The 16196-nt window shown below is 42.2% G+C and overlaps 1 protein-coding gene across 1 annotated transcript in view; it reads left to right on the forward strand.

The window, feature by feature from the left end:
• The window catches only part of PAPSS1 (3'-phosphoadenosine 5'-phosphosulfate synthase 1), a 155741-nt gene that overhangs the window by 16202 nt on the left and 123343 nt on the right, over nt 1–16196 (forward strand). Inside the window, exon 3 of the mRNA XM_040329653.1 lies at nt 6964–7199. Within this exon, the coding sequence (XP_040185587.1) occupies nt 6964–7199 (236 nt within the window). The remainder of the gene's footprint in view (nt 1–6963; nt 7200–16196) is intronic.

The raw sequence follows: 16196 nt of genomic DNA on the forward strand, positions 1-16196 counted from the left end.
TGTATGCTCCCTAGCAGTTTTCCCGTCAGGAAAACAGACGGGAATCCTGACGGGAAAATAGAGAACCCTGCTGAGAAAACCGGTCATCTGTATGCTTACCTGTCCCGGGTAAACCCGTGCATGCTCGATAAGACTTTGACGCATGCGCAGTAGCATACAAGGTTAGTGTGAGGTGTAGCAAGATGGCGGCGATGGCATCGAATGTGACGAGCGCCAACTTGTCGTAGTCAATGACGTCACCACGTTCTTGCCATTCAAAAGAACGGCGGTTCTTTTGAGTGGCCGTCTGTACACAGGGCTTGGCAAGGCAAGCTTGCCAGGAATCCCGTCGGGAAAACCAACGTTTTTTTCCTGACGGGATTCACGGCCATGTGTACAGGGCTTAAGGGATGCTTCCGGCTGTCAAAAGCTCTCCATCACAGAGAAAATTTCCAGCTTGGCTGGTTAATACATCGGCTGTCACTTGAACAATTTGTGAGACACTTTGCTATGGGCACTGGTGCAGTATTCTCAGGGTCTAGCAGATGGTTAATATAAAGAAAAAGAAAAAACTCCTGCACTTGATAGACACGCGGTGGATCGGAAAGAATGGAATGAAACGGTCTTCACTAATCAATCAACCACATCAGCTGTGCTGCCACTAACAGTTCAGGGGGAACCCAGAAGAAACTTTAAAAAGGAAAATAGAACTGAGGGCGCATGAGCCTTGCGCATTACCTTCACAAAACTTTATTGTATAAGAGATAAAAATGCATACTCGCAGAGTAATGAGTTAAGCATTAAGCGTGAAGTCCATCAATTGCATCCTCCAGCAAGATCAGTCCCAGCACTGACCAATCAGAAGTGCTCTGAGCTGTCCTGGAAGACCTACAGAAGAGGGAGAAGAATGGGGATTTTAAATCCCTGGACCTCTACATAGGGTGTGTGGGCCAAGTGAAGTGGGGGCTGTGACAGAAGGCACTTTGGGCGGGGGGCCCGTGGAACCCAGATTCCCTTGGAGAGGTTGGGAAACTATTGTTTCAGCTCCCCATGTACCTCGTATGTGTAAGTCACCCTGGCCACTGTTAAACCCCATTTTAGGAGCTGGGATTAGCTTGTGGGTTGTTTTGTAAGTATCATTGAAACCAGCTGCCGCTTTTCATCTCCCCCCTATATAGAGGGTTTCATATACTAACAGATATTTCATTACTTCAAACTTTCAGTACACATGTGCATCTTACTCCTAAAGGTTGATTATAAGCCATGAAACGTGTTGAGTTTCCAACTAAGGGTGCCTAAATTATGATTTTTAATATCCGTGTCACCTATCGTCTGTACAATTTATTATGTAAACTATTATATATTATCTGTATTCTCATCCATTTACCGATTCATATTGACTGTATCAATCATGTCCATCGTTTGATTTGTTTGTATTTATTGTATCAACCACGTCCATTGATTAAAGGGGCTGTAAAGGTTTGTTTTTTATTTTCTAAATAGGTTCCTTTTAAGCTAGTGCATTGTTGGTTCACTTACCTTTTCCTTCGAAATGTTTTTTTTCTTTGTCTGAATTTCTCACTTCCTGTTCCTCCTCAGTAAGCTGTTCTGGCTGACTAACCCCCAGCCAGAATGGCTCAGATGATGGGGGCAAGCTTACTGAGGATAAACAGGTGAGAGAAATTCAGACAAAGAAAACATTTAGAAGGGAAATGGAAGGAAAAGGTTCGTGAACCCACAATGCACTAGATTAAAGGAACCTATTTAGAAAATAAAAAACAAACCTTTACAACCCCTTTAATACAGGGGTGGCCAACCAGTGGCCCGGGGGATCGCAGGTTGCCGACCTGCCATGCCACAACATCAGTGTTGTGAATGAAGCTGGTAGTAGTGGAAGAAAGCAGCTGCGAAGCCCAATAAGCCGATGCTTCCTCTACAGCACCGGCTTTTGCACAGGCGGAGTCTATGGCAAAGTTCCGCTAACCCGCAGGACAGACACCGGTGCACTACGCTGCACCCGGGGTGTGGGTAAACCACAGAACATCAGTGTGAAAGCAGTCTTAGGCCCTTTTCACACGATCAGCCTGACCAAATGGGACCCTCAATTTACCTCTATAGAGCGACAGATGTCTATTTACGCCCGCCTACCTCCAACCTGAAAAACAGAATGGAGTTCGTCCCCTTCCATCATTCCACACTATTCATTATATATTACTATTTATTTTTGTATATTTAATATCATGGACGATTGTGACATTGCATTACATCCAATCAATTTTAACTAAACCGATATGTATCTTCATTATTTACAATGACATGCCTCATCAAAAATTCCAATTCCTACTTTTTTTCATACCATTAGGGATGGAGGAATGTCATTGTTATAGAAAGGTTTGGGATCAGGTCACATTCGTCCTTAATGATGGAACATTATATGAGCTTTGCCTCAGACTATTGTAGGTAGGAGCCGGACAATCTGCTACTGGGGTCTCCTGCCTGCTATTGTCTGAAGGTTTAATGTGTTTATACTTATGATGATATGTATTGAACTTTGAACTCGGTGACAGCAAGTGTGACCTGAAATGGAGATCTCATTGGGTCAACTAGGCTGGATTAAATGACAAGTTAATTAGCTCTTGTTAATTATGTTCTTGTTTACAGTTTGTATTGTTAAGGTAATGTGATCGAGGGGGGGGGTGTCCTCCTGTGGGGTGTATATATATTCTGATCTCTGATGATCAGACTGGAGGAGGCTGTATACTGACGGACGCACCAAAGCTGGGTGCTGAGAAGGTCTTGTTACAGGGGCATGATTGAAGGGATGATAAAGCTGATTGTATTTAAGGCCTGGTTCACACCTATGCATTTTTTTGTGCGTTTTCAGTTTTGCAGAAACACACTACAGTCCATTTAACATGGTTTCCTATGGGTCATGTTCACATCTGTGCATTTTATGGAAAGGGCCAGGGATTTTTTTTTCTGGTTTTTGGTTCCATAGACTTCAATGGATCAAAAATGTGTATTAAAAAACGCAAAATGCACCTGGAATATGCAAACTGCAACCTGCATAGGTGTGAATCAGGCTTCAAGAGAAAATAGATCTGATTTTGCAGCATAGAGTACAAAGAGCGAGAGCAGGGGACATGGCTGAGGGGTGGAGTAGAGAGAGGAGTGGCAGCAGGTAATGTACCAAACAGAGTATACATTGAGGGGGGTGACTGAGGGAGAAAAAGATCAGAAACTCATAGGGATGACGTGGTAGAGCAGGAGCTGGTTATAAAGTTGGCCGTACATAGATTGTCGGTTGAATGTTCATAGAAAATTTGTTAGAAAATTTCTTGCCACATTGATGTTGATTTACTAAAACTGAAGAATGCAAAATCTGGTGCAGCTCTGCGTAGAAACCAATCCGCTTAAAACTTCAGCTTGTTCAACTAATGCCGCGTACACACGATCGTTTTTTGGCATGAAATAAAATGACATTTTTAAAAACGTCATTTAAAATGGTGGGCTTCACATCATTTTCCGTCTTCTGAAAAACGACCAAAAAAAAAAATCGAACATGCTTCAATTTTTTTATGTGGTTTTTGAAAATGTCGTTTTTTTTGTGTTGTAAAAAATGATCGTGTGTGCGCTAAAACGACGTTTTAAACCCGCGCATGCTCAGAAGCAAGTTATGAGACTAATGGAGTAAGCACATTCATCACGCTGTAACAGACAAAAGCGCAAATCGTCTTTTACTAAAACGGAATCGGCAAAAGCAGCCCAAAGGCGAATGGAACTTCCCCTTTTTAGTGCCGTCGTACGTGTTGTACGTCACCGCGCTTTGCTAGAGCATTAGACATTTCTACTGGTGTATGGCCAGCTTAAAGTGGATGTAAACCCTCTCTCATCCTTTCTAAACTACTGCCATAGTGCTGATCTATAAGGATATACATGCCTCCTGCATGTATCCTTACCTGTCAAATGTCTCCCCTCTGTCTGTTATCAGACCTGAAAAACTGCAGATTCTGTGCGTGGATCTGTTGTCTGGAGCTCTGTGGGTGGAGCTGTGATGTCAGTAGACTTCCTGCCCACCTCTACACTCCCCTTGTCAACATACATTTTTGCCTGTGTATTCCGTACACTGAATTCTGCTATGATCACTAACATCCAGTCAAAATCCAGAAAAGTAACCACATGACTTCAGAAAAGGAGTGGGGGTGGGAATCAAAACATAATGTCTGTCTCAAGCTAGTGCATGAGATATGTAAATAACCTGTCATTCACAGCAAGGGGGAAGAATGGACAAAAGTTTTCTCCTGTTTGTCCGTTTATCTCACTGAAAAAAAAGAGGATTGCTCAGAGCTGGAAAAACTCTTTGTGGCAAGACTGGGCACAGATGATAGGAAATCTTATACTCTACACTGTGACAGATTTTTTTTTTCAGGCTCACATCCACTTTAACTGAAAAGGATAGTGTTGGAGTTAATTATGGACCATCTAGAGCAGCCTTTCTTAACTTTTTTCTTTTTAACATGGGGAACTTTAGAAATAACTTTCAGGTTTCTGGGGGTCCCCTGTTGCCAATTACTATATCTATGGTTTATTATAGTGGCCTTTATTGGTGAATATTGGAAAAAAGCCCCCCTTGTCTTAAAAGATCATTGATGTCAATAGTTACAAATATGAGAGGCAGATATTGTTCATAGCTCAAGCAACCCCTGGTAACCTGTGAAGGGACCCAGATTGAGAAAGGCAGACCTAGAGAGTAGGCAGATACATAGCTAATTGTGGCCAAGGGATTTCAGAGCGTCCTTGCTGTGAGGGTTCAGGGCTGTTTTATTGGTAAAAGGGGGACCGAATTAATGTCAGGTGGGTCATCCTTATGTTTTGGCTGACTGGTGTAGTTATGCATTTTATTGATGTGTGTGTGTGTGTGTGTGTGTGTGTGTGTGTGTGTGTGTGTGTATATATATATATATATATATATATATATATATATATATATATATATATATATATATATATATATATATATATATATATAATGAGGGGGGTTAGCTCGGTAGCGGGGTGTGTGACCCCTTGGATGGGTTCACCACACACTGAATTTATACAGACTGGCAGTCCAAGACGGTTGAAAACAAAGTTCTTGGTTTATTTTTCTATCTTGCTGGAAAACAATTGCAAGCATCCAAACAGCATAACCAAAATCAAACATAAAATAAACCCTAGCCACTCTGGGCGTCTACCTTCCACACAGGAACCTATCTATGGAGTTTGACTCAGCCTAGTGCTGGGCAGACAGTGCTGGTCATACAGCACAAACAATAGTCTTTTGATTTTTATCACACAGAAAAATCAATGGTCTCCTCAGGAGACTTTCAGTACGCTGCTCTCCTACTCACAAAGCCTTATGAATGATGCAGGGCTTCAGTGGTAATCCTTTGGGCTACTTATAGAGGCCTTAATTGCCTCATTCTGAACAGCTGAAGTTTTTCAACGGCCTTTAGCCTTTCTCTGGCTACGTTTGTAGCCGACGCCCGATAACCATCTGTGTATCGTCTAAACAAGGCAGAAATGTATGTCCCATCAGTGACAACACCCACAGATTTACCTGACTTCCTGTCACACTAATATATATATATATATATATATATATATATATATATATATATATATATATATATATATATATATATATAGCTTTTTTTCTCAGAAAATAGGTGCAGGAACTCAACCACTACCCCGTTCAGATTTCACAAACAGTAGAAGGGTCTTAAAGGGGCATTAAATACGAGGATTGCATTACATACAGAGTGTAGAGTTCAGGGGGGGTTACACAAAGTGCAGAGCTGTCACTTGTAAACACAGAAACCAGACTTCTGTGTTTACAAGTGATTGTGGTGAGCAGGCACCAAAGGGTCTGAGCCAGAGGTGGTGGAACTGAGTTCCCCCTGAAAAAAAAAGCTATATATACTTTTTTTTATATATATATATATGCTTTTTTTTATATATATATATATATATATATGCTTTTTTATATATATATATATATATATATATATGCTTTTTTTTATATATATATATATATGCTTTTTTTTATATATATATATATATATATATGCTTTTTTTTATATATATATATATATATGCTTTTTTTTATATATATATATATATGCTTTTTTTTATATATATATATATATATATATATATATATATATATGCTTTTTTTTATATATATATATATATATATGCTTTTTTTTATATATATATATATATATGCTTTTTTTTATATATATATATATATATATATATATATGCTTTTTTTTATATATATATATATGCTTTTTTTTTATATATATATATATATATGCTTTTTTTTATATATATATATATATATGCTTTTTTTTATATATATATATATGCTTTTTTTTATATATATATATAATAGCTTTTTTTTATATATATATATATAATAGCTTTTTTTTATATATATATATAATAGCTTTTTTTTATATATATATATATATATATATGCTTTTTTTTATATATATATATATATGCTTTTTTTTATATATATATATATATATATATATATATATATATATATATATATATATATATATATATATATATATATATATATATATATATATATATATATATATATATATATATAGCTTTTTTTTATATATATATTTATATATATATATATATATATATATATATATAGCTTTTTTTTTATATATATATATATATATATATATATATATATATATATATATATAGCTTTTTTATATATATATATAGCTTTTTTTATATATATATATATATATAGCTTTTTTTTATATATATATATATATATATAAAAAAATATTTATTAGTATTAAAAAGGTCTGGCTCTTGTGTTTTGTTTTGTTTTTGGATCTTGGTGCCTGGCTTAGCTAAAATGTTTTTGTAAATGTCAGCTAATCAATAGTATTTTTTCTGTTCTTATAGGCCTGTCTGGTGCTGGAAAGACCACAGTAAGCATGGCACTGGAGGAATATTTAGTGTGCCATGGTATCCCATGCTATACGTTGGATGGAGACAACATTCGTCACGGGCTCAGTAAAAATCTTGGCTTCTCTCAAGAAGACAGAGAAGAAAATATTCGACGTATTGCTGAAGTTGCCAAGCTCTTTGCTGATGCTGGCCTTGTGTGCATTGCCAGTTTCATATCTCCGTATGCTAAGGCAAGTTTTACAGATGCTACAAAATTATACATCTGTTAGTTGTGTTTGCCAACCAATAGTGTTAAAAGTTTACAAAGTTATATTTGTGTTTCCTGCTGGTAATTTTTCAAACTGCTTATCTGTTGAACTTGTATTGCTGATGAAATGTAGGGCTTTTTTCATATTAGTTGTGTTTATGGAAATGAGTCTTCTTATTGAAACCAATGGGTTTTGTTTTCAGTGAAAAATTTTGCAAAATGCATGGACTTGAAAAATCAATAGGACTAATATCCAACCATACATTCGCGATTCTTGGAAAAAAAAAAGCAATAAATGCTTTGAAACAACTCGCAAATGTCATTGTAGTGTTCCAATGGTGTGTAATAAGCCCCGTAAGTAGACATAAAGCCAAAACATTTTTTTCAGTTTTGGATAGAGTAGGAAATAGTTAAGACCCCTGACTACTTTTTGTTTTTTGTGTGCGTCTCGTGGGGGAGATTTTTCCTCCCTTGTAAAAGGCAGGAAATTGGGAGATCTCTTTTTAAAGTGAGAGGATGCCCCCTTTTAGACAGTTATCACCAGAACAGGTGTCCCCAATGGAACATTTCTACTTAACCCTCATTTCTGTGACAATTCTGAAATGTGGCATTTTAAATCACTTTCTGTATTGTAATGTAGAGTAGGGTGAATTCTTCCTAAAAGGGACATAGACAGCAATTCAAACCTGATAGTTTCTTACTCTTTCACATTCTATCCAAAACTATAATGTAAAAGTTTTGGCTTTGTATAAATTCTAATGTATGTAGCTGTGTGCAACAGGGTCTATAAAGATCCTACCAAACAGCTATTGCTAAGATGTGTTTTTATGGTAAACTGGGAGAAAAAATATTTTTGAAAATATCAGCATTCACTGACATTAGTAAAAGTCTCCCCTAAATCTGTGGGGGGAGATTTACTAAAGCGGATGCACTCGGAATCTGGTGCAGATGTGAATGGTAGCCAATTAGCTTCTAATTTCAGCTTGTTCATTGAAGGCTTGCGCTAACATAGTGTAAACCCAACCGGAGGTTAAACGGGTTGTAAAGGTAAAACACATTCACCCACACTCCTTTTGTATTTTGTCACATTCTTGTGCAGCCGCTTCACCTCCTTCCCCCCTTTTCTTAGGGTTTTTTTTGTTTTTGTCTCGGGGTAGCGCAATATTTTTACATCCAGGGCAGAGACAGAACCTACTACAAAAAAGAGTGAATGCATAACTTAAGAGTTAAAGCGGTTGTAAAGGTAAAAAAAAATAAAAAATCCTAAATAGCTTTCTTTACCTTAGTGCAGTCCTCCTTCACTTACCTCATCCTTCCATTTTGCTTTTAAATGTCCTTATTTCTTCTGAGAAATCCTCACTTCCTGTTCTTTGGTCTGTAACTCCACACAATAATGAAAGGCTTTCTCCCTGGTGTGGAGTGTCGTGCTTGCCCCCTCCCTTGGACTACAGGAGAGTCAGGACTAGGGATGAGCTTTGAGTTCGAGTCAAACTCATGTTCGACTCGAACATTGCCTGTTCGGCGAACAACGAACAATTCGGGGTGTTCGCGGCAAATTTCGAAAAGCCCCGGAACACCCTGTTGAAGTCTATGGGAGAAATCTAAAGTGCTAATTTTAAAGGCTAATATGCAAGTTATTGTCCTAAAAAGTGTTTGGGGACCTGGGTCCTGCCCCAGGGGACATGTATCAATGCAACAAAAAGTTTTAAAAACTGACGTTTTTCCGGGAGCAGTGAATTTTTATAATGCTTAAAGTGAAACAATAAAAGTGAAATATTCCTTTAAATTACGTACCTAGGGGGGGGGGGGGTGTAAAGTATGCCTGTGAAATAGCGCATGTTTCCCGTACTTAGAACTGTCTCTGCACAAAGTGTAATTTCTGAAGGAAAAAAAGTCATTTAAAACTGACTCGCAGCTATAATGAATTGTCGGCTCCCGGCAATTCAGAGAGAATTCATTCATAAAAAATGGTCTGGTGCGGTTTTTAAAGTGAACTCCACCCGAAATTTAAAAAACAAATGGCATGGAGTTCCCCCAAAAATCCACACTGGGCCCCTTATCCGAGCACGAAACCTGGCCGGCCGCAGAAAAGAGGGAGGACAGCGCCCCCCCTCCTGAACCGTACCAGGCCACATGTCCTTAACATGGGAAGGATGTCCCCATGTTGATGGGGACAAGGGCCTCATCTCCCACAACCCTTGCCCGGTGGTTGTGGGGGTCTGCGGGCGGGGGTTAATCAGAATCTGGAAGACCCCTTTAACAAAGGGGACCCCCAGATCCTGGCCCCCCCCTATGTTAATTGGTAATGGGGTACATTGTACCTCTACCATTTCACTAAGGAAGTGTAAAGAATTGTAAAAAAACACACACACACCGTAGAAAAAAGTCCTTTATTAAAAAGGAAAAAAAAAATCCAGCGGTGGTAATCCATTCTCGATCCCCGCTCCCCGCTCCAACGTTGTCGGTTATCCAGCGACGGGTGATCTCCCCCCCTCCGGGGTCCAGCGATGAGAAGATCATCCAGGCCCAGGATCCAGAGCGCAGCATTGCCGGCCGCCTGTCTCCACCGGAGACAGCCCGGCGAATGACGCGGCTGGAGCTAGTGACAGTTCTTATATAGGTGAGACAGGGCCACCCGTCCCCCTCTGACGCACACCCTCTGCTACGTCACTGGGGAAGCCCAGGCTTCCCCCTTGCGTCAAAGGGGGCGGGGTCAGGTGACGGGTGGCCCCGCCTCACCTATATAAGAAATATCACTAGCTCCAGCCGTGTCATTCGCCGGGCTGTCTCCGGTGTAGACAGGCGGCCGGAGATGCTGCGCTCTGGATCCTGGACCAAGATGATCTTCTCATTGCTGGACCGGAGAGGAGATCACCCGTTGCTGGATACCGACAACGTTGGAGCAGGGATCGAGAGTGGATTACCACCACTGGATTTATTTTTATTTTTATAAATTACTTTTTTCCCAAGGTGTGTGTGTGTGTGTGTGTGTGTGTGTGTGTGTGTGTGTGTGTGTGTGTTTTTATACAATTATTTACACTTCCTTCGTGAAATGGTAGGGGTACAATGTACCCCATTACCAATTCACATAGGGGAGGGGCCAGGATCTGAGGGTCCCCTTTGTTAAAGGGGTCTTCCAGATTCTGATAAGCCCCCCGCCCGCTGACCCCCACAACCACCGGCCAGGGTTGTGGGGATGAGGCCCTTGTCCCCATCCCCATGTTGAGGGCATGTGGCCTGGTACGGTTCAGGAGGGCGGGGCGCTCTCTCGTCCCCCCCCCTCTTTTCTGCGGCCGGCCAGGTTACGTGCTCAGATAAGGGGTCTGGTGTGGATTTTGGGGGGGAACTCCACGCCATTTTTTTTTTAAATTTGGGGTGGAGTTCCCCTTAAAATCAAAACCAGACCTGATGGGTCTGGAATGGATATTTGGGGGGAACCCCACGTCTTTTTTTTATAATTGACGGCAGGGTTTCCCTTAATATCCATACCAGACCTGAAGGGCCTGGTAATTGAATTCGGGGAGACCCCCACGCTTTTTTCTTTTTTTTTTTTTTTTTTTTTTTATGAATGAATTCTCTCTGAATTCCCGGGAGCCAAGAATTCATTATAGTCGCGAGTGGTCTTTAAATTACTTTTTTCTTTATCGTACATCACGGGACACAGAGAAGCATAGTAATTACTATGTGGGTTATAGAGTCTACCTGATGGACACTGGCACGCCTTTAAGGCAGGAAATTTCCTCCCCTATATAACTCCTCCCATACCGGGAGTACCTCAGTTTTTTCGCCAGTGTCTAAGGTGTTGGTCACAAGTGAACATGTGCTCTGAGGAGCTCCTCTGGAGGGATCCATGTTGGATTTTAAAAACCTCCATACAACCGGATCCGTCCAAAGTGCTTCTTAGAAAAAGTGGCCGGTACCCGGGCCTCGGTTGAGAAGAACAGGGTTTTGCCTGTAATGCTCCTCTTTTGAGGGCTGGATCCTGGGTTTTCAGAACTTTGCTCAATTTCCCAATACCAAAAGCTTACTGACAGGGTGCAATATGGGTCCAGGGGTGTGGTGTTCCTGTCCATGGACCCCGGTCCCTGAAGGTCTGCAGACTCGGCTCTCCGTAATGGGCAAAGATTGGACTGCCTGTATTTTGCAGAGTCCTGCAGCGTTGGATAAGGTAAGGGAAGGGTCTTTCAGAACTTGGTTCTAAAAGTTTCCTTCTTTTGAGCCATTATGCTAGTTTGCCTAAAGTTTGCCTGTCTGTGCCTTCCCTCCCCTTTCATTGTCCTGAGAGCAGTTTGTGAGATGTACCGGTATGTATAATGAGTACTTGCCTGTAGTACATCATTTACCCTCCGCCTGCTGGTAGCTGGTTCCTGGGGAAATTCCTCCAAAAATCTGTGGCTACAGGAAAGTTTGTTTGATCCTCCATGCTGGCTTTGGCTGACAACAGACCTTGTGCGCGTTGGCGTCGCGTGCGCGCTAGCGTCACGCGGACGCATAGCCGAAGATGTATTTGCATACGGGTGAGCAGCCTTGAAATAAGCGCGCGTGGTGGCAATGCACACAAGGATTTATTAGAGAGACTGGAGATGTTGTTAAAAACAATCAGAGGGGTAGCCCAACCTGCAATTGCAGCTAATGGTATCTGCTAAGCCTTAAAAGACCAGATGAAACAGGTCTTGAAAGATATCCTGGCTCAACAAACTCTGGAATTGTCCGACTTTCCCAAGGCATTGTGCTTTGCAGTTGATGCCATCAAGGACTCTATACAGCAGTGCTCCTGCCTTAGGCTCCTGTTAGTACATATGCGTAGGCTGCTTTGGCTAAAGAACTGGTCTGCTGAAACCCCATGCAAAAAACTTCTAGCGGGGTCTTCCTTCCACAGAGAGCGTTTGTTTGGGCAAGACCTGCATATTCAAAAAATCTCCAGTGGCAGGAGCACGCTGTTACCAGTTAAAAGAGGTTTAGGGGTCCCCCCTCCTTTAAAAAGGCCCTCCTCTCCAGTTTCTGGGCCTTTTGCTTTCAGGCAGTTTTGACGACCTTCCGGAAGGTTTAATGCAGGAGGAAAGTCTCAAGGGCAATTCCAGGCTCCCAAGAAACCCTGGAACCGTAAGCCGGCCAAGCCTGCGTCTAAGTCAGCATTATGAAGGTTCACCCCCACTCAGCCGGGTGGGGGGAAGACTTCAGCTGTTTGCCGGGTCCTGGCAAAAGCGATCCAAGACATTTGGGTCCTCTCCACGGTCTCCGAGGGGTACAGGTTGGAGTTGCGAGAGTTTCCTCCACCCTGCTTCCTGGCCTCGATCGTCCAGAAAGACCCAGGAAAAAAGTCTCTAGCATTGGCCTTGGATCATCTGCTTTCCCAAAGGTTGATCATCGAACTACCGGTAGAAGAGCAAGGTTTGGGTTTCTATCCAAATCTTTTTACCGTCCCCAAGCCGAACGGAGACGCAAGACCCATTCTGGATCTCAAGGCCCTAAACCAGTTCCTAAATATCCGATCCTTTCGGATGGAATCAATCCGGTCAGTGGCTGCCTCCCTGCGGGGAGGGGAACTGTTAGCGTCCATAGATATCAAAGACGCATACCTACACATACCTATCTTCCCGGCCATCAGAAGCTGTTACGCTTCGCGATAAATCAACGCCATTTTCAGTTCATGACTTTACCCTTCGGACTAGCCACTGCACCTCGGGTGTTCACGAAGGTGCTGGCCCCCCTGTTGGCCAACCTAAGGTCTCAGGGCATATCTATAGTACGGTTGGCGACGGTTCTCTCGCGTGACGCCTCCCATGTTACAGGTCACTTCTTGTGCGACCATGACATAATTTCCGGTTGACTTTCATTTGCTCACGCTTCCCCCCCACGGTGGCCAGTATGGGTGGTCAGGCAGAGAGAGGACACGGGGTAGAGGGTGGGCATTGATGTTGGTGAAGTTTTAATCACTTGTGGATGAGACCCAATGTTAAGGAACGTATCTGTCTGAACTGCAAGACTGGGAGTGACTACCTATTATTATATGCTGTTCATGATCCCCTGTCATAAGGGATCATGGCGATTTGGTAAGGAGCCAATCTATAGTTTGGTGGAGGATTCATCACTTTGCTTTGGACACGTTTTCAACTGATTTTGGAACTTGGCACAGAGCACGGGTGTCTGGCATTTCATGTGTTAAACATTTATGGACTTTATTGCTACAATATTTGTTTTATTTATATGTCTATATATATATATATTTGTATTTGGTTAATATTTATTGATCTAATGATATTATCCAACATTTTCTGATGTTCATTATCAATATTATCACTGTTATTGAGGGACTTGAGAGTGCTATATAGTGCCCTCTAGTGGCTATCAACCTCTCTTGTTTTTTGGTATATTAGTTATTTATGTAATACTATCATATACCACATAGTTTATGATTTATATCAATATATATCACATAGTTTTGTGCGTTTTGTGATTCAAACATTTGTTTCACACGGTTTAGAGGTAGCGCGATTTATATTTTTCTCACCGTTTGTTTTTTGTATCTATTGTTTACATGGTAATCACAGCTCTCAGATTGAATATACTGTGATTTCATTGCAGTTTTTCTTTTTTTCTTTCTTTCTTGTTTGTTTAGTATTTAGCGCAGTTTCTTTCCAATTTTCCATATCTATAGTAGCCTATTTTGGATGATCTGTTGCTGGTAGATCGCTCAGTTCCCGATCTAAACCTTGGTTCCTGTAAAAAGGCTAGAGTATTTAGGTCTACTCATAGACACAGATCAGCGAAAGATCTTTTTGCCCCAAACAAACATCGATTCTTTAAAGGAACTAGTCCAGTAGGTCAGTTCAAAGCGTCGGCCTTCCATTCGCCTTTGTATGCGGCTGCTCGGGAAGATGGTAGCCTCTTTCGAGGCTGTCCCGTTTGCCCAGTTCCACTCAAGGAGACTACAACACTCCATCTTATCCGCTTGGAACAAGAAAGCCCAAGCCTTAGACTTCTTCATGTTGCTCTCCCCAACAGTTCGCCAGAGTGTTTGCTGGTGGCTGGTTCCCCAGAATTTGCTAAAAGGGAAGTCCTTTGTTCCAATGTCTTGGCAGATGTGACTACAGATGCCAGTCTGCTTGGCTAGGGTGCAGTCCTGGAGGAGCTATCTCTCCAGGGAGAGTGGTCGGTCTCCGAGAAATCTCTACCCATCAACCTGTTAGGGCTAGACAAGCTGCCTGAATCTCTATCAGCATAGACAGACAGATTACGGGGGTTCCCAGTCAGGAGTCAATCCGACAATGCCACAGCTGTCGCATATAGAAATCTCCAGGGTGGCACAAGGAGTCGTGCAGCCCAAAAAGAGGTGAATCAGATCCTGATTTGGGCAGAAAAGCATGTCCCGTGCATATCAGCGATTTTCATTCCGGGAATAGACAATTGGCAGGCAGACTTCTTAAGTCGCCAGCAGCTGCTCCCAGGAGAGTGGGCTCTTCACCCAGACATCTTCCGGGGCAGTTGTCAGAGGTGGGGAACACCAGATATGGATCTCTTTGCATCGAGGTTCAATGCGAAGGTGGACAATTTTCTGTCCCGAACAAGAGATCCGCTCGCTTGTGGAATGGATGTGCTGGTGTTTTCGTGGGATCGGTTCTCCCTAATCTATGCGTTTCCTCCACTGCAAATGTTACCCCGCCTCCTTCCCAGGATAAACTCAGAAGGAATTCTGGTCGCTCCAGCTTGGCCCAGAAGGGCTTGGTACGCAGAGATTGTAAGGATGTCAATAGAACATTCATGGATCCTTCCACTCCGTCCAGACCTGCTCTTACAGGGGCCAATATTCCACCCTCCCTTACGTCTCTAAATTTAATGGTCTGGCTGTTGAAACCCATATCCTAAAGAGGAGGGGTCTCTCTAATTCTTTAGTGTCTACACTAATTCATGCCAGAAAGCCAGCTTCTAGGCTTATTTATTACAGAGTTTGGAAGGCATATGTGCCCTGGTGCGAAGCCCAAAGGTGGCATCCTCACAGGTACTTCATTGGCAGAATACTGGAGTTTCTGCAGTTTGGGGCAGACATGAGAGAGCCTTGAGTACCATCAAGTGCCAGGTCTCTGCTTTATCAATATTTTTTTCAAAGGCCACTGGCTACACATTCTCTGGTTAAAACCTTCTTACAGGGGGTAATTCGTGTTAATCCTCCAAGTAAACCCCCTTGTGCCCGAGGGACCTGAATCTGGTTCTCTCTGCTCTACAGAAGCAACCCTTTGAGCCTCTGGCTCACATTCCCTTGGTCCTCTTGACCAGGAAGGTGGTGTTCTTGGTAGCCATAGCCTCTGCTAGGAGGGTATCGGAATTAACGGCCCTTTCATGTAAAGAGCCATACCTAATTCTTCACAAGGACAGGGTGGTCCTATGGCCTCATCCGGCCTTCCTCCCTAAGGTAGTTTCAAACTTCCATCTGAACCAGGATCTGGTTCTTCCTACCTTTTTTCCAGAACCTAGTTCTGCAACAGAAAGATCGTTGCATACTCTGGATGTACTGAGAGCAATCTATCTTAAAGCTACTGCTCAGATTCGGAAATCAGACATTTTATTCGTTCTGCCAGATGATCCTAGAAGCGGACAGGCAGCGTCTAAGTCCACTATTTCTAAAAAGATTCGACATGTCATTGCTATCGCTTGAAAGGAAAGATTCCTCCGCTTAAGATTAAAGCACACTCCACTAGAGCGGTTGGCACTTCCTGGGCAGTGCATCATCATGCCTCCATGGCTCAGGTCTGCAAGGCCGCGACCTGGTCGTCAGTCCACACTTTCACTAAATGTTACCAATGGAGTGAGGAAGGCGCTTTTGGGCGCAGTGTGCTGCAGGCTGCAGTTTGATTCCTCACGTCTGATGGCGCCCGGTGGGATTTTGATGTCTCCCTCCCCTCATTTGGCATTGCTTTAGAACATCCCACATAGTAATTACTATGCTTCTCTGTGTCCCGTGATGTACGATAAAGAAAATAGG

This window comes from Rana temporaria, chromosome 1 (assembly GCF_905171775.1).
Source record: "Rana temporaria chromosome 1, aRanTem1.1, whole genome shotgun sequence".
Lineage (NCBI taxonomy): Eukaryota > Metazoa > Chordata > Amphibia > Anura > Ranidae > Rana > Rana temporaria.